Genomic DNA, 22,431 nt, shown 5'->3' on the forward strand with positions numbered 1-22,431 from the left:
ACCATCTAACCAAATCAGACCATAACTTGCAAACACAAAAAAGAACAAAAATATTAAAACCTTAACTTGCAGACAAAACAATATAACCAACAATACAACGAATCCACTCTATCAAAAAAAGGGAAACCAAAAGAGCATGTGCCGCATTTGGCATGGCGCCGTCATGGATATAAATCAAATTTGATATCTTATCGCCCCCAGCACACTAATTGGTCTTTGGCGCTAACAGTTTGAAATATGATTTTATGTAAAATAATTGATATGAAAAAGCCGTCTCTTAAGTTATGACCCCATTTCACCACACGCAAGTGGCAGAAATGACAATGATCAGCTGACGCATTTTTCTTGGCCGAAGTCAGAGCGCGCGGCCCGACGCACCACCACCGCACCACAAAGTATGAGCAGAAGCCGCGCCCAAAGCCAGGGCCCAAGGCCCTATATACCAGGTAGGGTCGTCCGGCGATTCTACCTGATCGTGACGTCAGCTCGTGACGTCATCTGGGGGCAAGTCTTGAAGTCCCGTTTGAGTCCTATGCAAATGGGCGATTTTTGAAGCGCTGTAGAACAAACTCTGCTAAGGCTAGCACAAAACTAAGTGCATCATCGGAAAGCCGAGACATTTTTCTTCGAATTATCTAAGAAGCATTTTTCACTAAACCCATTAGTTTTTCCGAAAATGCGTAAAAAAGCCCCCATGCCTCGGCAGCCTTCGTTCCGCCGGCTGCCACGCCGCCGCAGTAGTGTAGTGGTTAGGATGCTTGCGCCGTAATCCAAAGATCATGCGTTCGAATCTAGGCGCGGGTCGTACTTAAATCGAAATTGCAAGGAGAATTTGTGTTTTTTCTTGATAAATCACTTATATTACAGCTAACCGTTCATAAAACTATCGATAACAATTGACTGAAACCCAAAATGTAGAATACGTTCTAATAAAACAAATTCAAATATGGCGGCCGTTGCGCCAGGCTCCGCCCCCGACTCCGCCCCTTCGTGTGACGTCATCTGTGCACCTGGACACACAGGGAGATAGGGGACGACATGGGCCTGCCAGGGCCCCGGTAACGTGAGGTAGCCGAGTCGGTGCAGCGTGCGCTGACCCAAGCCGGGGCCGCAGCTTTGGGCGCGGTCTACCGCATCCCCCCGGGCTATCACATGACACCGGGAGGACGCGCGGCCCCGGCTTGGGTCAGCGCACGCTGCCCCGACTCGGCTACCTCACGTTACCGGGGCCCTGGCTTTGGGCGCGGTCTACCGCACCACCTAACAGGCGTGTTCGAAACCGCAGGAGATGATGATGAACGGGTTTATCGAAACTTGATTGGATGAGCATATCGGTAATAGCGATTTCAGTGTGTGCATTTATTGTTCATAGTGGTGTGAAATGTGGTTGGGGTACGACCGACAACCCGTCGGGGCGAATTTCGCACTGGGGTACTCAAAATTTGAAGAATTTAAGACGTTTCCATGAGTTTTGAAGGTATGGATAAGTTCTAAAAATCCGGTTCTCCTTATCTGGGCCATTAACTCCATACGGTCCAGGAAAGCTGGCACACTACCTTTAAGCATACATGTACCTGGAGGAGTCGGTACTTGCATCCAAACACAAATGGCCATCAGTCGCCGTGCCGATAGCAGCGGCTGCTGCTGCACTCGGCCCCTTTCCACGATCAGCTGCAGCTTTCCTGAAACAATATGGGGTATATTTGTTTCTGGTCCCTAAAAAGCTGTTTCTGGCACCTAATTGCTGATCAGCCCCAAAATGCTTATTCGACCCTAATATCTGAATCTGGCACCTAATTGCTTCCACACAGCCTAAAGTTGCCAGATCGTCTAGTTGAACTCCGTATTTGCTGTCTGCTGATTCAGCACCAAAACCAAAACATCCAGCACCTATTTTATTCCACGTTTGCCTACCTAATTCGCGTAATCTTCCTGATTTTATGTATCCTAACAAACATGAACGTTGCATTCGGTGATGTCAAGTGCCATTTTCGCCAGTGGAGATAATGATTAATGCCATTTCTAGCCAAAAGAGAATCACTAGCCAGCTATGGTGCAGCATAGCAAGACGCTCCTATACCTACCATCCCGCTATGTAGAGATTATTGCACCCTCAGCCATTTTAACGTGAAAAGTTTGGATCCGTCACTTCCAGCCAGGCTCTCAGGTCATAAACTGGAGTAAAGCAAAATGTCAACTCTGAACAGACATGCCACGCAACCGGCCCTCTTTTCAATATTATTAGCTTTCTGCAATCATCGTCTGACTCCATCTCGATCAAACGCAGCATCCGGTTTCTACAGGGGCGTTTGACTGACCGGCCACACAATAACCAAAAACAAAATCAAAGCTTCATGCACACATAAGTAAGAAACGGATGAAAAAGGCACAACCACGGCACAACTCTGCGCGTCGAACAACGGACAATGTTTGGACAATGTCCCACGTAAGATCCCGCGTTTCTTCAGCGGCCTTGAACGGAATGAAAACATTACATTTCTTTTTTGGAGCTATTTGATGACGTCAAAAAATACAATACCCGTTTTAATGGTCAAAATCGAGACAATTACTCACAAAAATGTTTCCCTTTAAGCATTACAAATAAATACTTCTAGATATTTAAATGACATTGTTTTTTTTCAAACAAATCAATATTATTTGCTTACTTAAACGTCATATACAATGCTGAGATCACTACGGGGCTGTCTTAGAGTGTAGCTGCACTGGTTACCTTTAGGCTAGACTCCAGGGGTCATTATACCAGAACAACATGATTCTACCAGCCAGTAGTTCATTTTTCTACTAGATTGGTGCTACGCTCAGCATTTAGGTGCCAGATTCAGAAAAAAGAGTAAGGCGTACCGATGAATAGGTGCCAGAAACAGCTAATTAAGGTCATTTTCCATGATTGGTGCTGGTATCCACCAAATAGGTGCTGAGGACCAATTTTGGGGCGAGTCAGCTTTTAGGTGCCAGAAATAGCTTTTCTGGGACGCAATTAAATGGCGTCCAAACAATATTATGGAACTTAAATGTCTTGTTCCATAATGGCGAAAATTTGTTTTCCCATACGCCGAGATATTCCTTTAGCACTATACTACCCGTGCGCGGGAAACATTGCACATGATCTTTCCTGCACTGCTTTCCGGCAGGGGTTGATGACTTACAGCCCTCGTGATTTTTTGATAAAAAGCTTAAAGAATGTGATTTAATTTAAATAATTAAATTGTGAGTTAATGAATGGATAGCAGTTAAGCGACGTATGGGAAAATCTTACTAAACACGCTGGGAAAGAATAATGGAAGCATCGGCCTTAAAAAAAATCAGGCACTCGGCTACGCCTCGTGTCTACGATTTTTTGAAGACCTTGGTTTCCATTTTTCTTTCCCAGAGCCGTTCAGTAATATATTGCATGCTAAAGTGGGCTCCAACAGGACATATACCTATGTAATTTCTAGGCAGTGCCTGTGACTATGAAGATTGCCAAAGGGGATAGGCTGGAAAAACTAATGGTATTCTATTTCGTAATCTTATATTCACATGTGTCAGATAAAATCAGAGAACTTAGCATTGATCGCTGAAATAATAACAGTTAACAGTCACCATACGTCAAACACAGCACCTACGCAATATCGAAAAAAGCAGCCAAATTATCATTCTCAAAAATGTTGTTATCGTCCATTATAGAAGCATAGTTAACACATGTTGCCGATGCTTTGCTGTTAATGTGTACTTACGTTGGGGTAGATCCGACAGGGACGAGAGGAATCACTCCACCATCGGCCAGAGGAGTTCCGTAGCGGAGCAGAACCGTATCATCCGTCGCGAAGTTAGCCGCCGAGAATGGTGGCGGAGAAGACCGTGGCGTAGAGCATCTCTCCAGCCGGATGAGCCTTGCCTTCCCTGCATTCGGAATGTCTGCTTCCTCGTCTACTACGGCATAGTCATCAAAGTCACTCATGTACCACTCTAGGATGTAATCGCCGTTCACTTGGAACGCTGTTTTTGAAGCTTGCAGTGCATCACGTTTTTTGTCGACTTTGATGAGTTTGTTGAACACCTTGTCATCTTGACGTAAAGAAATCAGATACCTGAACGGCTTCGTTGTTGTCTCTGTCTTCGGTGTTGTCTTCGTTGTTGTCATCTGAAACAATACAAATACGCATTACACATGCGTAACAGCGCAACACAGGCGTAACGCAGTTGCTTCTCCACTGAACACATCTTAAAAACAGTATTTAAAAATTAAATCATCAAAGTAAAAGTTTTTGCTTGATGATGATTATTTCGAGGGTTAAGGGCGACCAGAATGCGGTGGTAATCGGCCCCAATAGTAGTGGAGAGTGGGGCAAAGCGGCCACCCATCGTTTTACCCTACACAGCTGGCGTCAGTTCCAATTTATGGCTTCCAATTATACTTCTCTTCGCGGTCGTTCGAATGAGCCAGACCGTGGTTTCAGGCCCATCGCCATTGTTCTGTGAAACACGGAAAAACATTTCTTGCCAGGTTACAAACTATGTTTACAATTTTTAAATGTTATGTTATTCCATAACCGTTTGGAATTTTTATAAGCGTTCCTGTCCATGCATCGCGTGGTTATCGTACATGTCTCCTACCAATTTTAATGCTTTTTACCCTACTTACAGCTGAATTGGAATATTTTTGCCTCCTAACGCTTGCCTCGGACGGTATGCGCGGGGCAAAGTGGCCAGCCCTCAATTGGCCACAAGTTGTCCCCATCTGGATAAAAAACATTATTCATATTCAAATGTGTCGCCATGCATTCATCTTGGCCACTTTTCGGTTAAAAGAGTTACCAAATAATGCAATTAAATGTTTTCCATGAAAATCTTTTCTTTGTTAACCTACAGTTGAGAGGATAACTTTGTTGCCACCCCTTCGGATTTGACACCCACTGCACTAGGAAATCGAGGAGCAGTCGCACAACTCACGCATAAACCCGCGGTGGGCGGGGGTGGGGCGTGTTCCCACCTGGTTTTGTAAATAGCGAAAAGAAAATCGGCGCGTAGCCGCCAAACTTGTCAGACTATCCGGTCATCATTGGCGTATACTCTACAACTTTCGGCCCAGAGTCAGGCCACCGAGTCAGATCAAGGAACTTCACCTGAAAAATGTTTGGTACCGTCACGGCGAGAGTGATTGAGACAAATTTTTGAAACTATCAGCATTTGAAAGACTCCGTGGTACCTATAGTGTCATTTTTAAGGCTGAAACAGACTCCGCATTCAGGAAATCGCATGCGAGAGCCTATTCAAATACATTGCAATCCTGAGGGCTGTTCACGGGCCCTGTGTGCGGTCGGACCGCACACAGCCTCGAAGCTCCGCCCACTTCGTCCCTACGTCAGCCTTCCGTCACCGCACACAGCGATCGCTGTGGCCGGTCGGGACTGGCCACAGCGGACCGTCCACCGCACGCAGCCGTGACGTCAGAACCACCTACCCATCCCCTACCCCCACGCCTGCTGGACGCACCGCACACACCGCACGCAGCAGTGTGCGGTGCCCGTGAACACCCCTCTGTTCGCATTAATCGTATGCGAGAGGTGCGCATGATTCATGCGGGTGTGATTTCATGTTTTTTTTTAATAGGCTCTCGCATGCTATTTTCCTGACTGCGGAAGTCGTGTTTCAGCCTTTATCCTCATTTCTTCTCGTTTCATGTTGTTTTCTTCCATACCACTGGAATCGTTAATCATTACCTAATGGCTTTTAGGGTAACCCAGGGTACTGGGCGAATGCATTTGAATGACCCATTATGGTTGAAACAGACTCTTTCCGAGTTCAGGAAATCGCATGCGAGAGCCTATTCAAATACATTATAATTCTTCTCGCATCAATCGCATGCGAGAGGTGCGTGCGATTGACGCAAGCGTGCTTCCATGTATTTGAATAGGTTCTCGCATGCGATTTCCTGACTGCGGAAAGAGTCTGTTTCAGGCTTAACCCGGCAGTTGCTGGGGTATTTCGCCACCCACCGTTTGCTGGGGGGGGGGGGCGTTAAACGCCCCCAGCCGATAACTCGAGAACCAATAGGCGCAGCGAAACGCACGAGGCGGCAAACGAAAGAGCGCGACGAGACGCTTCAGATGAGTACTTTTAAGTTGAATTTTGAGGTCACAGGTCGGGTCAAGGTCAGGTCAAACACCTGAAATCGGGCTTTCAGTAGCATGGACTTCAGGACTTCGCAATGGGCGCCTCTCGTCATAAACTCTGTCAAATCGGTGTGCAATCCATCATATAAGGCCTACAAGAGTGTCAGCTCCATGTAGGGGTCAGTCAAGCATAGGTCAGGGTCAAGGTCAGGTCAACCGGGTAGGCACATATCCCCGAAAATCAAAACTGATATTCGCAGCCTGTGACACATGTTTTATAGGTAATTTCGGGCGTAGAACACGATGGTGACATTCATTTTATCATATGTGTACGTGTTTGGCTCAAAAAGTTCAATTTAAGAAATCATGTATCATGGTCGTGAAGTAGTCACGAAAAATTGCCAAGATTCAGTTCAAGATTATGGAAAATGCGGAACGATAATCAATAATCGAAGATTGCCATTTGATTGATCAAGGTATTGGCAGTCTAATGGCGTTTACGGCATGTCTGTATGTGTATTCTGTGATTTTATATGATTTTTTGAACATATGCCGTTTTTGGTCGAAAACTCAGAAATCATGACGTCACTAAAACCTCGATATCTCAAACATTTTCCGACCGATTTTTTTGAAACTTTGTCACAATAAACATCAATTAATTCCCTACAGGTACCCAAAATTTGGCGCGCCTGCGGCGCGCCGTTTTTATGCTATGACCCGGCGAAAAAAGTGGGGGCGTTTAACGCCCCCCCCCCAGCAACTCGCGGGTTAAGACTTTATGGCGTCAGCGCAGATTTAGTGATTTTTGAATTTCATACTAAAGCCTTGGTAAAAGACAATTGTTGCAGTGGTGGTATATATTGCCTTGAGCTCAAGCTGCCACACTTTTAAGATTCCAACTTATTTCTTCCAAATGACGTAATTGGAACAGCGGAGGCCAGGGCCCAATGATGAAGGAAAGTAAAGGTTTAATATCTCAACAACCGGTGTATATTCCTCTTTGAAATTTAATAGATATTCATGTTTGCTCTTTCTGAACTACGGTTGCAAAAAAGTCATTAAGTTTTTTGAAGGTGGGAGAGTCGGTCCCTTTGACTGGGCAGAAAATGTGTGGCATACCATTGAACCTGTTTCTCACTTTAATAAATTAATACACTAACTGATTCTCAGTGTGGCCGACTCCGTAAAGGAAACGACTGCAGGTGCTTCCGAAGACAGGCAGAGTGCCTTGTCCTCCAGCCTCACCAGCAAAGGACGCACTTCCAGGTTAGTAACCTTGTATAAGGTCACCAGATCAGGTCAAACTCTGAACATACAAAATGCCAATTTTCAACAGCTTCATGATTTGCCGAGGCCACGGTTTTGAATCGATCAGTTTGAAGCATTCAAGGTCATATGACGTCATGAATATTTTGAGTTCGTATGTCTCTGATATCTTTCGACTGGGCTCCGGTTCCGTTTCTCTGGTTTCTCGGAACTCAAATTTTCAAACTTCCACTGGGCGTCTTAACCCGCGTCCTGCTAGGGGGGGGGAGGTGTTTGAACACCGCCCCCCCCCGTGGTTTTTCGCGAATATCTCAAAGCGCCGCGTTTGTGCACACTTTATCATACATCAGTTCTACACATGTTGTAAAATTTAAGATCAAGGTCATTTGAGGTCAGGGTCACCAGGTCATATGAAGTCTCATAAAAAGTGTCAATGTCTGCCATAGCTACGCCGAGCGACCGATCGCTTTGAAACTCTCAGCGATTGCTAAGAGCAATAGTATATACAAAATGTATATCTCATAATTTTGATATCGACGACCTAAGGTCAGGTCAATTTTGCGACCTCCCCATTATAGGTCAATGGGAAAAAATTGAAAGGCGCCTCTTTTGGACGAAAGCCATTATCAACGCTCCCAAACACTGAATTACAAGTAACTAAGACACACTGAACATTAAAATGGTATCCGTGACCTCTGTTTATGCCCGAGGTCATCTCAGGTCACGAATGATATCTAACAGTTTTTTTGCAGATAACCTTTGATAGAGGCATGCTAGCGCGATCAAAACGCCTTGGATGTGTTCAGCTCGACGATACGGATTGACTGATATGCAACATGACCCTTTCCGGTCAGATCATGACTTTGAGCTGTCAAATTTTCAAGTTGACCTTTCAAGGTCAAATCATAGTTCATTCGATGCGTCTTGACGAGAGGAACACGATGTCGGAAAAAAGGAAGCTCGTGCAAGGCTTGAGTCAAAAGTTATTGCAGAAGAACTGTCTCCAAAAAATCGTTATTTTGGCAGTTTTTGCCCCCTGCAGGCAAAACGGTTGACACTAGGCCAAATCTGAGAGAATTAGTAAGAAAGGGTGTTAATAGGGCTATCGAATGCGATTTTCTGCGGCGCTCTAGCTCTATTGAATCCCGAGTTATGCGTTGGCTTCTTGGAGCTTCTCGACATTTGACCTGAAATCGGCGAAATTTTGCCATCAATGACCTCAATGTTAATCAATGATCAATGTTCAGACACATCCCCCTCCCCAGCGGGGCATGGAAATCCAGGACCCCCAGCGGGGCGCCGCGGGTTAAGAAATGCTACGATACAGGGGTGAAAATATGTTTTGCTCTTTAGGGTGTTCCGCGTCGAGACGTCCCGCCTCGGACCAGATCTTCAGGACAAGATCAAGACGGGAGAACTGTTGGCCAAAGCTGACAGATGGGAGCTCCTGACTGCCTTCCACGAGCAGTACTGCAGTGCCGCTGGATCTATGTGAGTATGCGTGACGTTTCTGTCTGACAGTGTGTTGTGGACCCCCCATCGTTAGCATCGCCAGGTGTGCTGGGGGTATCAGCAGGGAGCATGGTCCCTCCCCTGCTCCGTGACCTGGACCGGCTTAGTTACTCCCTGGTTTAAAGGAAATAGTTCACTTTTTAACATGGGTTTTGAACTGGAATAGCAGTTCCGTAGCTTGGGCTGAGACGAGCATAAATCAGGAGCTTTTACAGCCCAACGATCACCCTAGGCAAAGATATTCTATTTCTCGTCCCGAAAAATGTGTCTTGCGTTGAGGATGTGTGCCTTGCATATATTCGCATCCAGTATGAAACGAGCATGGGTCCCGAAAATTCTTCAGAAACTAGAGAAATTATCTACGAGAACTCTAGAGAAATTCGCTCCAGTGAGGCGCTCCAGTAACAAAAGCACGAGCAGATCGCCCAAATGCCGGTGGCCGCGATAATTTCTCTAGTTTCTGAAGAATTTTCGGGACCCATGCTCTTTTCATACTGGATCGCGTGTGCCTTACAGAAACTGAAAAGTTCTTCCTATATCAAAAATATAGAAAATAATCTTTTGTTGTAAAAAGGTTTTATTTTCTTTGCTGATCATTTTGAACATAAAAAATCACAAATCCATTGCAAAAAAAATAATTTCGTGAAAGTGAACTATTTCCTTTAAAGGGACTCTCCCACCTTAACATAGGATTTTAGTTGAGAAAGCCAAATTGGGGTCCGTGGCTCACAATCACCGGTTTCGACACTCGCAACCACGAGAAATGCCTTAAATCGAAAATATTTAAGTTCAAAGTTTGCAGGGTGGGACTAGCCAGGTGGGTGACGGCACCTGATCGCCTGAGGCGGTGGGGGTAAAAATATTCTCGTCATTTAATGCTCAATGCAATCGCTGCTACTTTTTACAAGACCTTCTCCTCGTCGTTGTTTCTTGCTTTCAACGACTGGTCCCCGAGTGTATCCTCACGCAAGATAGGATGAATAGGATGCACTGGCTGTAAGCAGCATGCTGATTGGCTGACGATGGGTGCGTATTATTTAGGCCAGGGTTCATAATGTCCAGGGCATGATGTGTCCAGTGCTCGAAATGGCCAGTGCCTTGAATTGGCCAGTGTTCATATTGTCCAGGGATTACATGGTCCAAATGTGGCCAACTGGCTGCAGATAGGGTAAATTCAAAGAGACCAGGGTTCATAATGTCCAGGGCACGATGTGTCCAGTGCTCGAAATGGCCAGGGTTCATAATGTCCAGGGCACGATGTGTCCAGTGTTCGAAATGGCCCGGGTTCATAATGTCCAGGGCACGATATGTCCAGTGTTCAAAATGGCCAGTGCCTTGAATGGGCCAGAGTTCATAGTGTCCAGGGATTACATAGTCCACCCAACCCAACCAAACCTAACCTAACCTAACCTAACCTAACCTAACCTAACCTAACCTAACCTAACCTAACCTAACCTAACCTAACCTAACCTAAGGTAATGATGTTTGCCTACCGGGGATAAGGAAATAGTTTCTCGCATGAATAGATTGCAAGCAATAGTAAATCAAATATTTTTAGGTTAAGTGGTTATGCATCAGGCTTCAGGCCTTCGGCCTGAAGCCAGATACATAACCACTTAACCTAAAAATATTTGATTTACTATTGCCTGTAATCTCTCCTAAGGCATTGCCTTCGGCACTGCACTGCTTCGCACTGAGCTGGTTCCGTGTTTTTTACATAATGACGTCACTTTCAGTGACTATGTAATCCCTGGACACTATGAACTCTGGCCCATTCAAGGCACTGGCCATTTTGAACACTGGACACATCGTGCCCTGGACATTATGAACTCTGGCCATTTTGAACACTGGACACATCGTGCCCTGGACATTATGAACCCTGGCCATTTCGAACACTGGACACATCGTCCCCTGGACATTATGAACCCTGGCCTCTTTGAATATACCCTATCTGCAGCCAGTTGGCCGCATTTGGACCATGCAATCCCTGGACATTATGAACTCTGGCCCATTTAAGGCACTGGCCATTTCGACACCGGGCATAACGTACCCTGGACATTATGAACCCTGGCCAGAATGAATGCTCCCCGCTGACGATGACGTGGCTGCATTCCTCAGTAAGACACCACATTCCTGAGTAAGACACTCTTTTCGGCACGAGAAATGGATTATCTTCGTTTAGGGTGATCGCTGGGCCATAAAAGCTGCTGATGTGAGCTAGTCTCAGCTCAAGCTACGAAACTGCTATTCCACTTCAAAACCCTATGTTAAAGGGACTATCCCACCTTCAAAAAAGTCCCGTTTAGGATTCGGAAATGTTACTCATGATATTGTGACGAATTCTGCAAGTTTTTACGCGTTTTCGTATACTTTTTGAGATATTGCGACTTTTATATTTCATCGTGACGTCATTTAGATCGGATCTGTGACGTAATGAAGGATTTACTTCATGTCAGTGTGGGGGAAATTTGGCAGCAAATATAGGTATTTGCTCTCAAATATGACTCGGCTCATACAATAACAAAAGTGTCTCTGATTGGCTTATTCGTAAATCAAGTGATATTTCACTTGAACAGGCGTTCAAAAGCCAAATGACGTCATCAGATTACCGTTAATGGTTAAGAGATTGAGCCTTGCGCAGGGCTCATTTTCAAATGAAGGGAACGAATTTCTTCAACACCACGAGGCCGCGGGGGTTGCAACCAAGATAGATAGTGGTTTCTGGACCTCGCCGCAAACTTGGCTATCTCAACTCAAACCTAATGTAAAGGTGGGATAGTCCCTTTAAAAGTGCTCTATTTCCTTTATTTCATTTATCAGCAATATACAGTGGTCATCGGCGCCTTTATGGGCGCCGATGACCAATGTTAGTCCGGGCGCCCAGAAACCCCAATTCATCATCATCTTAATTTCCTTTAACCTTCGCCCCAGTGTGGGGGGGGGGGCATATACAGGGTGACACAAAAAAAGCGGTCATCACCAAAATTCGAATAACTTCGGAAGTTTTATTCAGATCATCACCAAACTTCGGCCACTTTAAGTCACACCTATGTAGCTGCAGACATCCACCAAGTTTCAAGTCTTCACTACGAATACTTTTAGTACAGTGTGTGTTTTACGGACGCTCCACAATGTGCTCCAGGTGAGCGCCCCGGCGCTGCAGGGCGTAGGCACACCTGCATCCGGCGGGCAAAGTTGCCGATAACCCGATAAGAATAACGTTTCAGGGGTAGCACACCCCCTGAGCACTGTCTCCAGAGGCCATTGCACTCTGTAAAGTGCACAGCCATCGGGTTATCGACAACTTTGCCCGCCGGATGCAAGTGTGCCTACACCCTGCAGCGCCGTGGCGCTCACCTGGAGCACATTGTGGAGCGTCAGTAAAACACACACTGTACTAAAAGTATTCGTAGTGAAGATTTGAAACTTGGTGGATGTATGCTGCATAGGTGTGACCTTAAGTGGCCGAAGTTTGGTGATGATCTGAATAAAACTTCCGAAGTTATTCGAAATTTGGTGATGACCGTTTTTTTTTGTGTCACCCTGTATTACCACCCTGTCGCGTTTTTTGCGTGTAAATAAAAAACCGCGCTGCGCCGCTTGGGGTAGCTTTTTGTGCATCAATTTTGGACAATGTGTGAAATTTTTGACCCCAGGTCATGTCAGGTCAGGTCACCAGGTCAAGTTAAAGGGACTGTCCCACCTTTGCATTAGTTCTGAGTTGAGATAGCCAAGTTGGCGGCCAGGTTCAGAAACCACTATGTATCCTGGTCGCAATATCCTCAGTTTGTGGTGTTAAAGAAATTTGTTCCCTTCATTTGAAAAGTGGGCCTTAGCTAAGGCCCTATCTCTTAAAGGGACTATCCCACCTTTAACATGGGGTTTGAGTTGAGATAGCCAAGTTTGCGGCGAGGTTCAGAAACCACTATCTATCTAGGTTGCAACCCCCGCGGCCTCTTGGTGTTGAAGAAATTCGTTCCCTTCATTTGAAAATGGGCCTTGTACAAGGCCCTATCTTCAACATGGAGCGACCGTTAGTGTGAGGTCACCTCGTTTAGTCATTCTGATTTAAATGGGTTTGTTCGTTGAAAAATCGCTTAAAACTTGGTCTGAACTTTGTTGTGGTGCCTACAGAGTAAAAAGAATCAGCTTTATGACAGTAATGTGGCCTGGGGAAGGAGGTAATTTTGGGCTGTGACGTCACATATTTGAATGTTTGTGTTTGGAATATGGGAAGCCTAAGATGTTTAATGAAAAATAAATGCCTGAACCGTGTTCCTGGTCATCCAATCTATAAAGTCGGGCACAATTTAACTGGTTTTAACAACATTTTAGAAGGTGGGATAGTCCCTTTAACTACTAACGGCCATTTGATGACGTCATTTGCATTTTGAACGCCTGTCACGCATGTGAAGTTTCACTTGATTTATGAATAAGCTAATCAGAGACACTTGTTATGGTATGAGCCGCGTCATATTTGAGAGCAAATACCTATATTTGCTGCCAAATTTCCCCCACATTGACATGAAGTAAATCCTTCATTACGTCACAGATCCGATCTAAATGACGTCACGATGAAATATAAAAGTCGCAATATCTCAAAAAGTATACAATGAAAACGCGTAAAAACTTGCAGAATTCGTCACAATATCATGAGTAACATTTCCGAATCCTAAATGGTACTTTTTTGAAGGTGGGATAATCCCTTTAACTGACCAAGCCTAAAAAAGTTTGCAATCATGTCCAGCCTGCAGTGTTTGTCAGAGAGGTTTTAACCCTCGCCCTGGCAGGGGGGGGGGGTCGATGCGACCCCCTAAGGTTTTTCGAAGATAGCGTAAAAACGTGCGCGCCGCCAAATTTGGCACAACCTATGGGGCAACCTTTTTACATATGACCTGAAAATTTCAGGTCCGGGTGACCTTGGGTCAGGTCACCAGGTCAGAAAAACCGGTACAAGGTCATGGTCAAATTTCAATTTTTTTTTTGCACCTGTCCAACTCACAGTTTTGCACTGATTTTCTTCAAACTTTCAGGATGTACTAAGTTCACCGAGTTGTACAACATATATGTAGTTCGGGTTTTTTTGAGGTCACTGACCTGAGGTCAGTTAGAGGTCATTACGTCATAATGTTAAGCCTATGGGAAAATACTAAATTCGGAAAATACTGGAGATATCCGCTTCGTTCTATCACTTTTGTGCTTTGAAACCACAGTAATTAACAGCAGGTCACTTGGTGCTTCTTTGTTTGGTGTACTTATCCATGGGTCAGATCAAATGAGGTCAACTGAGGTCAAATGACGTTTTTCTTTCTTTCTTTCTTTATTCTTTATTCAGGCCTCCCTCCAACGGGCACTTGTGGCCCAATTACAGGAGGGCTCCTCCTCCTCCTGGCCCTTGTTCCCCCACCCCCCCCCAAGTTTTGCCAATAACTTGGTACATAATGATGCTAGAGCTTAAAAATGGTCCCATTGTGTTCCTGGTGATCAGCCGAATCTAATGATATGCGATCTGATGGAATTTGGTTAACTTTAACTTAATTTATTAATTTAAGTTTATTTAAAATTTAAGAAAAACTTTAAGTACACTTAAGCAAGCTAAAAAGTATATCATTCGACGCGCCTTGACGTGCTGAGTTTACTGGTGCTTTTCTTTTTGGTCTATCTTAATTAGAACAAAAATTATAAGCGAAAAACTTTTGACCTGTTTTTAGCGAAATTTTTACATTTATACCTCCCAAAACCCCCCTAAATATTGACCTAGAGCCACCAAATTTGGACAGGGGCGAGAACTCCAGGGGGCCCACCTACCTACCAAATTTGGTGTTTCTAGGTGCCATAGGAGCCAATCGCGAGGGGGGGTCGCATCGACCCCCCCCCCCTGCCAGGCCGTGTTATGAAAAATGCCCTGCCAGGGCGAGTGTTAAACTTGGCGGATTGCATGATGTTACGGGCGCCTACAATTTGTATATCTCGGATTTTTTATATCCGTGACCTAAGGTCAGGTCAGTGACGTGACCTTTCCATTATAAGTCAATGGAGAAAAATGAAAATGCCTCTAGATCCGTGTGTACGCATAGGAACAGTCCAAATATTTCAGAATCACAATGATTTGGACCACCCGTGACGACCAAGGTGTCTTTTTTGCTGATACCCTCTAGAAAGGTCATCTGAGGTCATTTGAGGCTACAAACATATTTTTGCCATTAACTTTCGATTGGAAAGAGATAGATCAATGGGGATGGTCTCATTGTGTTTGTCTTGCCGAGACGCATCGACTGATATGCAACATGACCATTTTCGGTCAGGTCATGACCGTGACCTGAGGTCAAATTTTCAAGTTGACCTTTCAAGGTCAAATTATGGTTCATTCAATGCGTCTCGGTGAGAGGAACACGATTCTGGCAATAGAAATGTCGTGGCTTTTTTTAGTCAAAAGTTATTGTCGAAAAACACTTTTGGTAAAAACAGTTATTTTTGGAGTTTTTGCCCTCTGGAGGCTAAATCGTTGACATGAGGTCAATTTTGATGATGACCTTATCGAAAGAAGAGTTCAAGAGCTATCGATTGCTTTTCCATGCATTTTTCTAGCTATCATAGTTCCTGAGATAAATGCATGTTTTCTGAAAAATATAATGACGTTTAGCAAATTTTGACCTTTGATGACCTCCAGTGACCCCAATATTGCTCTTAGATAAAAATACCTAATACTTTCAAACTTACGCATTGAGAGCTAGCGATTGCTTTTTACCTCGTCTTTCTAGCCCTCTTAGTTTTTGAGTTAGAGGTGGGTGGTAACATATGCCCCTCCCCCACCCAAACACACACACACACACACACTAGGGCGAAGTTGGCTGAGACCGCCACTGGGGCGCGGGTTAAGACAGCTGCCTAAAACTTTAAGTTCTCGTACTATTTGCACGCCTGTGCATCTCAGAAATGAACTATCAACAGCTGTCCCTATTTGGAGACATTTTGTTTTATCTAGATTAATGCGTAGGCCCGATGCCAAGTAGAATTTTTCCAGTTCATTAAGTGTTGCTTTGACCGATTCCACTTCCATGCGTGAAAATATTATCAGGTCGTCAGCATATTGCGACAACCGAGCTTCTGACCCCGATCCCATCGGTATGCCTTTTATATCTTGCGCTTGGAGTATCTGATTTGTCAGCGGTTCCATGACCAAATTAAATAAATATCCTGATACAGGGTCTCCCTGTCTTATGCCTCTCTCCATGTTGATTTTGGGACCGAGATGCCCATCCAAGATAATTCGGGAAAAGTTTAATGTGTTAAGGTAGAAAGTTTTAATCATTTGTCTACAATAAGGTCCAAAATTATAGTATTGCAGAGCCTCTGCTAAGAGTTCCCATGATACCGTGTCGAATCGAAGGCCGCCTCAAAATCTACTGCCATTATGATCCCAGAAGATGCTGTGTTATTTACGTGTTCTATTACGTCGTACATCATTCTAGTATTTTCACCAATATATCGACCCTTTATGTATGCGGTTTGGGTGGGTGCTATCAAATCGTTCATAACACTTTTTAGTCTATTAGCGATGGCTGCAGAAATGATTTTGAAATCAACGTTTAGTAATGAAATAGGTCTCCATCCCTTTATTGAATCTTTTGGCTTACCTTGTTTCGGTATAAGAGTAACAATACTTTCTCTGTGGGATATAATAGTGTTGTTATTTTCCATACTTTCTTGAAACGATCGAAACAGAAATATGCCAAGTAACTCCCAGAAATGCCTGAAAAAATCGGAAGTAAATCCGTTGCTTCCTGGAGACTTGCCTTTTTTCATTCCCCATAGAGCTGATTGAAGTTCTTGCAACGAAAGCGGATTATCTAATGCGTTTCTCTGTTTATCAGAAAGTTTTCGTTTGATATTGTTTTCAAGATTTAGGTTTTAGGGATAATATATAGTAACTCAAATGCAAATATAGTAAATCAAAACCTCATGCAAGCGCTACCTAAGGTAAAACAGGAAATAGCGCAATGGAGTCGACGACACCTAACACTCATTGGAAAGGTAACAGTAATAAAGTCAATGATAATCTCCAAGTTCGTGCATATTTTATCTTCATTACCAAATCCAAGTAAAAGCGATATACAGATGATTAACAATATGATTTTCAAATTTATTTGGAATTGTGGCCCAGATAAAATAAAGAGGAAAAAGTTGGTGCAAAATTATAGCCTAGGAGGTTTGAAAATGATTGAGATCACGTCGTTTATTAAAAGTTTAAAAATAAGCTGGGTAAAAAGATTGTACTGGTCAGACTCAAACGTACCATGGGCAAATAATATTAAAGATACATTACCACACATATCTGAATTGGTATGCTACGGATCAGCCAAACTGAGAAGTATAGCGAAAAGTAAAGTGCAAAATACATTTTGGTGCGATGTGTTGAATGCTTGGGCAGATTTGTGCCAAGATTTTCGTACAGAGCCAGAACACATATTAACAGACATCATATGGTTCTCGGACAACACCAAATTTAAAACCAGTAAAACGCCTTTTGGGCGAAGAACGAGCGAGCGAGATAGTGAGCCCTGCAGGCTGCACGTGCGGAAGGGCGAGAGGGTACTTCCAACGGGCTTGCGCAAAGCACCCTTCTAACCGGTCGCTAGCGGTGTGCCAAATTTGAACGCAATCGGCCCAGCCGTTCCTGAGATCTGGAAGCGTCATTCTGCACGTGCGCACGTGCAAACGGGGTCCAAAATGACTTTTGCACGGCACCCTACTAGCCGGTCCCCAACCGTGTACCAAATTTGAGCTCAATCGGCCCAGCCGTTCTCGAGATCTGGAAACGCCCCCTGCACGTGCGCACGTGCAGTAGCACCCTAACCGCAACACATGGGAATGCATTGCCTGGTGGGTGCCTACCTGTATGCCAAGTTTCAGCGAAATCGCCCCAGTAATTACCGAGTTACTGAAATGGGAACAAATTTGGCACCTCTTATTGTTGTATTTTGCACGTGCAGTGGGGGTCACTCACATAGATGAAGAGTATCCGACCTTTGGTAGAAGGGATGCAGCTACCCTATAAAAATGACCGCAAGACAATCGTTCAAGCCGCTGCTGAGATATGAGCCTCTCAAAATCATTACTTTTGCAAAACTGCTTGAACACCCTTGACTTTTCACGTGGCACGTGCCACGGCGGTCACTGAGATGTATCAAAAGTAGTCAATTACGGGGTAGAAGGGATGGGGCTACCCAGCAAAAAAGACCGCAGGCCATTCGGTCCAGCGGTTGCTGAGATATAAGCCTCTCAAAAGCGTTACAGGCCGGGCCGGGCCGGGCCGGGCCGGGCCGGGCCGGGCCGGGCCGGGCCGGGCCGCTCATACTGAGATTTTTCCGTTATATTGAAAAGACTTCGCTTCGCTCGCTGCGCTCGCTCGCTCGTAACGAGCATTGTGAAAAAATGGAACGAAAGTGGATTGAGGTTTATTGCGGATTTATATTGCAATAACAGTGGGACTTTATTAGACAAAGATACTTTAAACAAATCATTTAACATACAAATGTCTTTCTTGTGCCACGCATCATTGATAAGGAGCATAACACACAGTATAACACAAGCTACATATGGCAATATTGCTGCGTGCAAAACCTTTCACCCTATATTGCCTTATAAAATAGCATTACTTTCGAGAAAAATAAATACATCACGTTTGGCATATACGGAATTTGTCGCAGCAAAGCGTAAACAAGAAACAAGTCGGACGAATCATACACATATTGAACGTAAATGGCACAGAGACGTTGGTTTTATGCATGAAGGCACATTGCACGACGTCCGACAATCAACTAGCAACACTTCTTTACAAGCTTTCCATTATCGTATTATTAATAGGATCATATCCACAAATACATTTTTATTTCGTATTGGAAAGACCGATAGCCCATTATGTACCTTCTGTAAAACGGAGAGTGAGACATTATATCACATTCTTTGGGAATGTGCGATAGTGCAAAACTTTGTAAAAGAAATAACAAGGTATATTAAAAATGAGTACAACTTAATTATTAACATTACAGCACAGTCGTGGATCTTTCCAAGACTAACAGAAGAAGATCAACTTAAGATATTAATCTTCACACTCGCTAAACGTGCAATATTCGTTGCAAGGTATAAAAAACATACTCCAAGTAAAGAGCAATTTCATGCAATATTGAAAATAGAGGCTGAAAAGGAGTATAGAAGCGCTGTGAGGCAGAAATCATGTAATAAGTTTGAGTTAAAATGGAAAACAGTTTCAAAAATCATTTCGGATGCAGGGCCCTAACTTCGCTTTCGCTTTAACCCGCGCCCCGTAGGGCTACCGGCGGACCCTACCACCCGTAGGGGGGGGGGGGGCCGTATCGGCCCCCCCCTAAGATCTCGGAAAGTTACCGGCCGATTTTCAAAATTCAAACGGCGTTCGATAGCCCCACCCGGGAACTACCTTGTGACCCAATTTCATTGACCTAGGTCAAACCGATGACGTCACAGGTCAGGTCAAAGGTCAGATTTTCACCGTTCACAGGCAATTCAAGAAATGTGCTGTGAAAGCGAGTAAATTGGTAATTTATTGAAAACCATCGATGGTACATTGTTTGTCAAACACATACTTTGCTATCTGAGGTCACTGATACCAGGTCAGGTCACAGCGAGGTCAGGTCACCGGGGTCACAATATGAATGTGTCGTGTGATACATGTTTTATGGTCCATTTTACATGACAAATGCGATTATGTGGGTTAGGCAGTCTTTGGGGCCAGCCTAGGTCACGTTTTTGTGAAGGTCAGGTCAAGGTCAGGTCAAATTAGGTCAAATTTCAAAGTTGATATTTTTGCATAAAATGGGTATCGATTCGATGCAGCTCGTCACGGGGAGTCTAATGGTGGTCTTCGTTTTGCTCTACGAGTTCTAGAATTGCCAAAAATTGAGTTTGAAAATTTGACGTCATCATTTTTGAACAGTTTTTTCGCTATAACTTGGCCAAAAAACGAGGTATCGATCTGAAATTTGGTATGTAGATAGAAGACGGTGGGCACTATCACATATATTCCGGTTTTTTCGAAACTCAAAAAACTTTTTGGATTTTTTGGCGAATATATCCAAAAAATGCTTTTTTGATTTTTGGGGGTCAAAACTCAGAAATTTCAAAAATTCGAGATAGCAGTTTTGTAGCCCTGTCAATTCTACACCTTTTATGTCTTGATCATTTTTCTGTATCTTCAAAGCTGTAGTCCTGACAGGTCTTCTCGCGAAGGTCTTTTTTCGGTCGAAAATGACAGAACATGACGTCACTCTGACGTCATTTGTGGCCAACCTATCATAGCCTCTGGAAAAATTTTTGGTCACAATGTGTAAAATTGATGCCCGGAGGGGTCCTGAAAGTTTGGTGGCGATATCTCCAGCCATTTAGGAGATATCGACCGAAAAGGACAGGGGGGGCCGTTTCGGCCCCCCCCCCCCTACGGGGCGCGGGTTAAGCACAGCTTCTACCCTGATTCCTATCCAAATCCTTCATAACCTGTGCGGGGGCGATTTCCCGCCCGCTTGGGGTCGTTGGCGGGGTCCGACGGTCGGCGCGGCGTCGCAGCCGTCGCCCGGTGGATTGGCTGCCCCGGCCTCCCGTGGCGGCGCCCTCTTTGGCGCTGTCGCCCGCGTCGCCGGCCCGGCCTTGTTTTTTTTTTCGTTCGTAGTTCGCTGTCTTTGAGCGTGATTTAAGAACTGGTGGCCTATCCTCCGCCACCGGCCCCGGTGCTGAGCGCCGGCGGCGGCCGAGCCTGTCGAGAAGGAGGGTGCGTTTTTGTGCGGTTACGGGCATAAGCCGCAGGTCGTTGATGGGCGAATTTACAAAATAAGTGTGATATGTGGTGTGACAGTGTGATATGTGGCTGATTGCTGTTGTTCCCTGCCCAGCCCGATGTCTAGCCGAGCGTTGGGTCACCGGTCGTATGTGTCCAGTGGTTGGTACCGGTGAAGGAGGGGGGGGGGGGACCTGGCGATGTCCGGTGGGTGGGTGCCGCGATGGGGAGGGGATGACGGGTGCGTGGGTGGACATAGCGCCGAGGGGTCTGTTTAGGGCCAGCCGACAGCGCCTTTGCCGCTGGTCTGGCGTGTTGGAAGGCTCGGAGCGCCATGTAATTGATACTTTGGGGTGTAACATCAGTTTGTAAGCCTGTTAACAATGTTAAGAATGTCAATTAATGTTCGTGCCGTTAATAAATTGAAAAAAAGATAGCTACCTCGGCGATACGGGAGGGTATTCAGTACAGATATATACCCCGTTTCCATGGGCATCACTGATCCGGATTAGTGAATTTAAATCGTGTATATTTTTTAAATTCTTCTTTACAGGAATTAATTCAAAGTGGATTAGGTTTATACAAACAGTTAATCCCTTATTTTGATTCTCATAAAGTGTCTAACTATACTGGATTGGCTAATCCATTTTCACTGATCCGGATCAGTGATGCCCATGGAAACGTGGTCATAGAGCGAGCTGCGGATTTAGAAGCAATAGTACAACATAATGCATGTACAGCCCACCGCTTAAGTAATATGCGGTTTTATCAATCTCCACAAATTGTTTTGACTGACATTTTTTAAGTATGGAGTAATATAGACGTAGACAGCAAAAGATAAACTTGTAGCTGCATGGATGACGTCTGTAGGCTATATTCGAAGTTTCATTGTAGCCTGACAAATCGTTCCTAAGAAATAGAAGCAAAGGATAACTACGACTGAAACCACTCATTGTTTCTTCGGTGGACTGTACACTTCATTCACTTCAATCCTCATACGATGACCAACGGGCATCAGCAACTTGCTCTTGATCAATCATCCTGGTTTACCATGACACTTCCTCCCAAGGTACCTCAAGGACATTGACGATCTGGTGGGCGACTTTGTCGAACAATTTCCTGGCTTCGGACATGGACTCGACCTCTCCTCGCGCTTGGTGAGATCCTGTTGTTCATCCCCTCCGTTCCTCGAAAGTAGTAGTTAATATGCCTATAAAACCATGTAACTACATTGCAATTGTTGTACGAAACATTGCGATCTTTTTTTCCTGTGTTGAGTCAATTGCTTACTGGCCTTCCTCCGATTGTCTTAATCGTTCAAGCAAGACTGACCTGATTTTCTGTAAATGGCACAGTCTCGCCTGCCGTCGTATACCCCAGTAGCTAACCCAAATCATCAGCATAAGCTTTTGCTGCCTCGCTGATATAGTGTATGTGTGTTCGCAGAGGTTTGCGAAGGAAAGCTTGACCACCAAGTTCAAGAACAGCAGGAAGCGCTCCGCCTCGGAAGAGGTTCAAACAAAGAAGCGCAAGAAGTCCTGTCTGAAAAACTACCTGCCTGCGAAGACAGAAAATCACATGGAGGTCGAGTTTCTTGTAAGGAAGATGAAGGAAGAGGGCACAACGATGGACGAAGACGAGGTAATATGTATAGAGTAAAACTACGCGATATGCAATGTGTCTCATAGGCTATATTAATAACTTTAATGAAATGGATTTTAAATGAAT

The 22,431-nt window shown here is 44.6% G+C and overlaps 1 protein-coding gene across 1 annotated transcript in view; it reads left to right on the forward strand.

Annotated features, from left to right (window-relative positions):
- Positions 1 to 22,431, forward strand: part of LOC122377937 — a 97,164-nt gene that overhangs the window by 59,244 nt on the left and 15,489 nt on the right. Inside the window, exons 4-7 of the mRNA XM_043358567.1 lie at positions 7,287 to 7,382; positions 8,736 to 8,873; positions 21,773 to 21,860; positions 22,150 to 22,344. Coding sequence (XP_043214502.1) covers positions 7,287 to 7,382; positions 8,736 to 8,873; positions 21,773 to 21,860; positions 22,150 to 22,344 — 517 coding nt within the window. The remainder of the gene's footprint in view (positions 1 to 7,286; positions 7,383 to 8,735; positions 8,874 to 21,772; positions 21,861 to 22,149; positions 22,345 to 22,431) is intronic.

This window comes from Amphibalanus amphitrite, unplaced genomic scaffold (genome assembly GCF_019059575.1).
Source record: "Amphibalanus amphitrite isolate SeventyFive unplaced genomic scaffold, NRLGWU_Aamphi_draft 000006F_arrow, whole genome shotgun sequence".
Taxonomy (NCBI): Eukaryota; Metazoa; Arthropoda; class Thecostraca; order Balanomorpha; family Balanidae; genus Amphibalanus; species Amphibalanus amphitrite.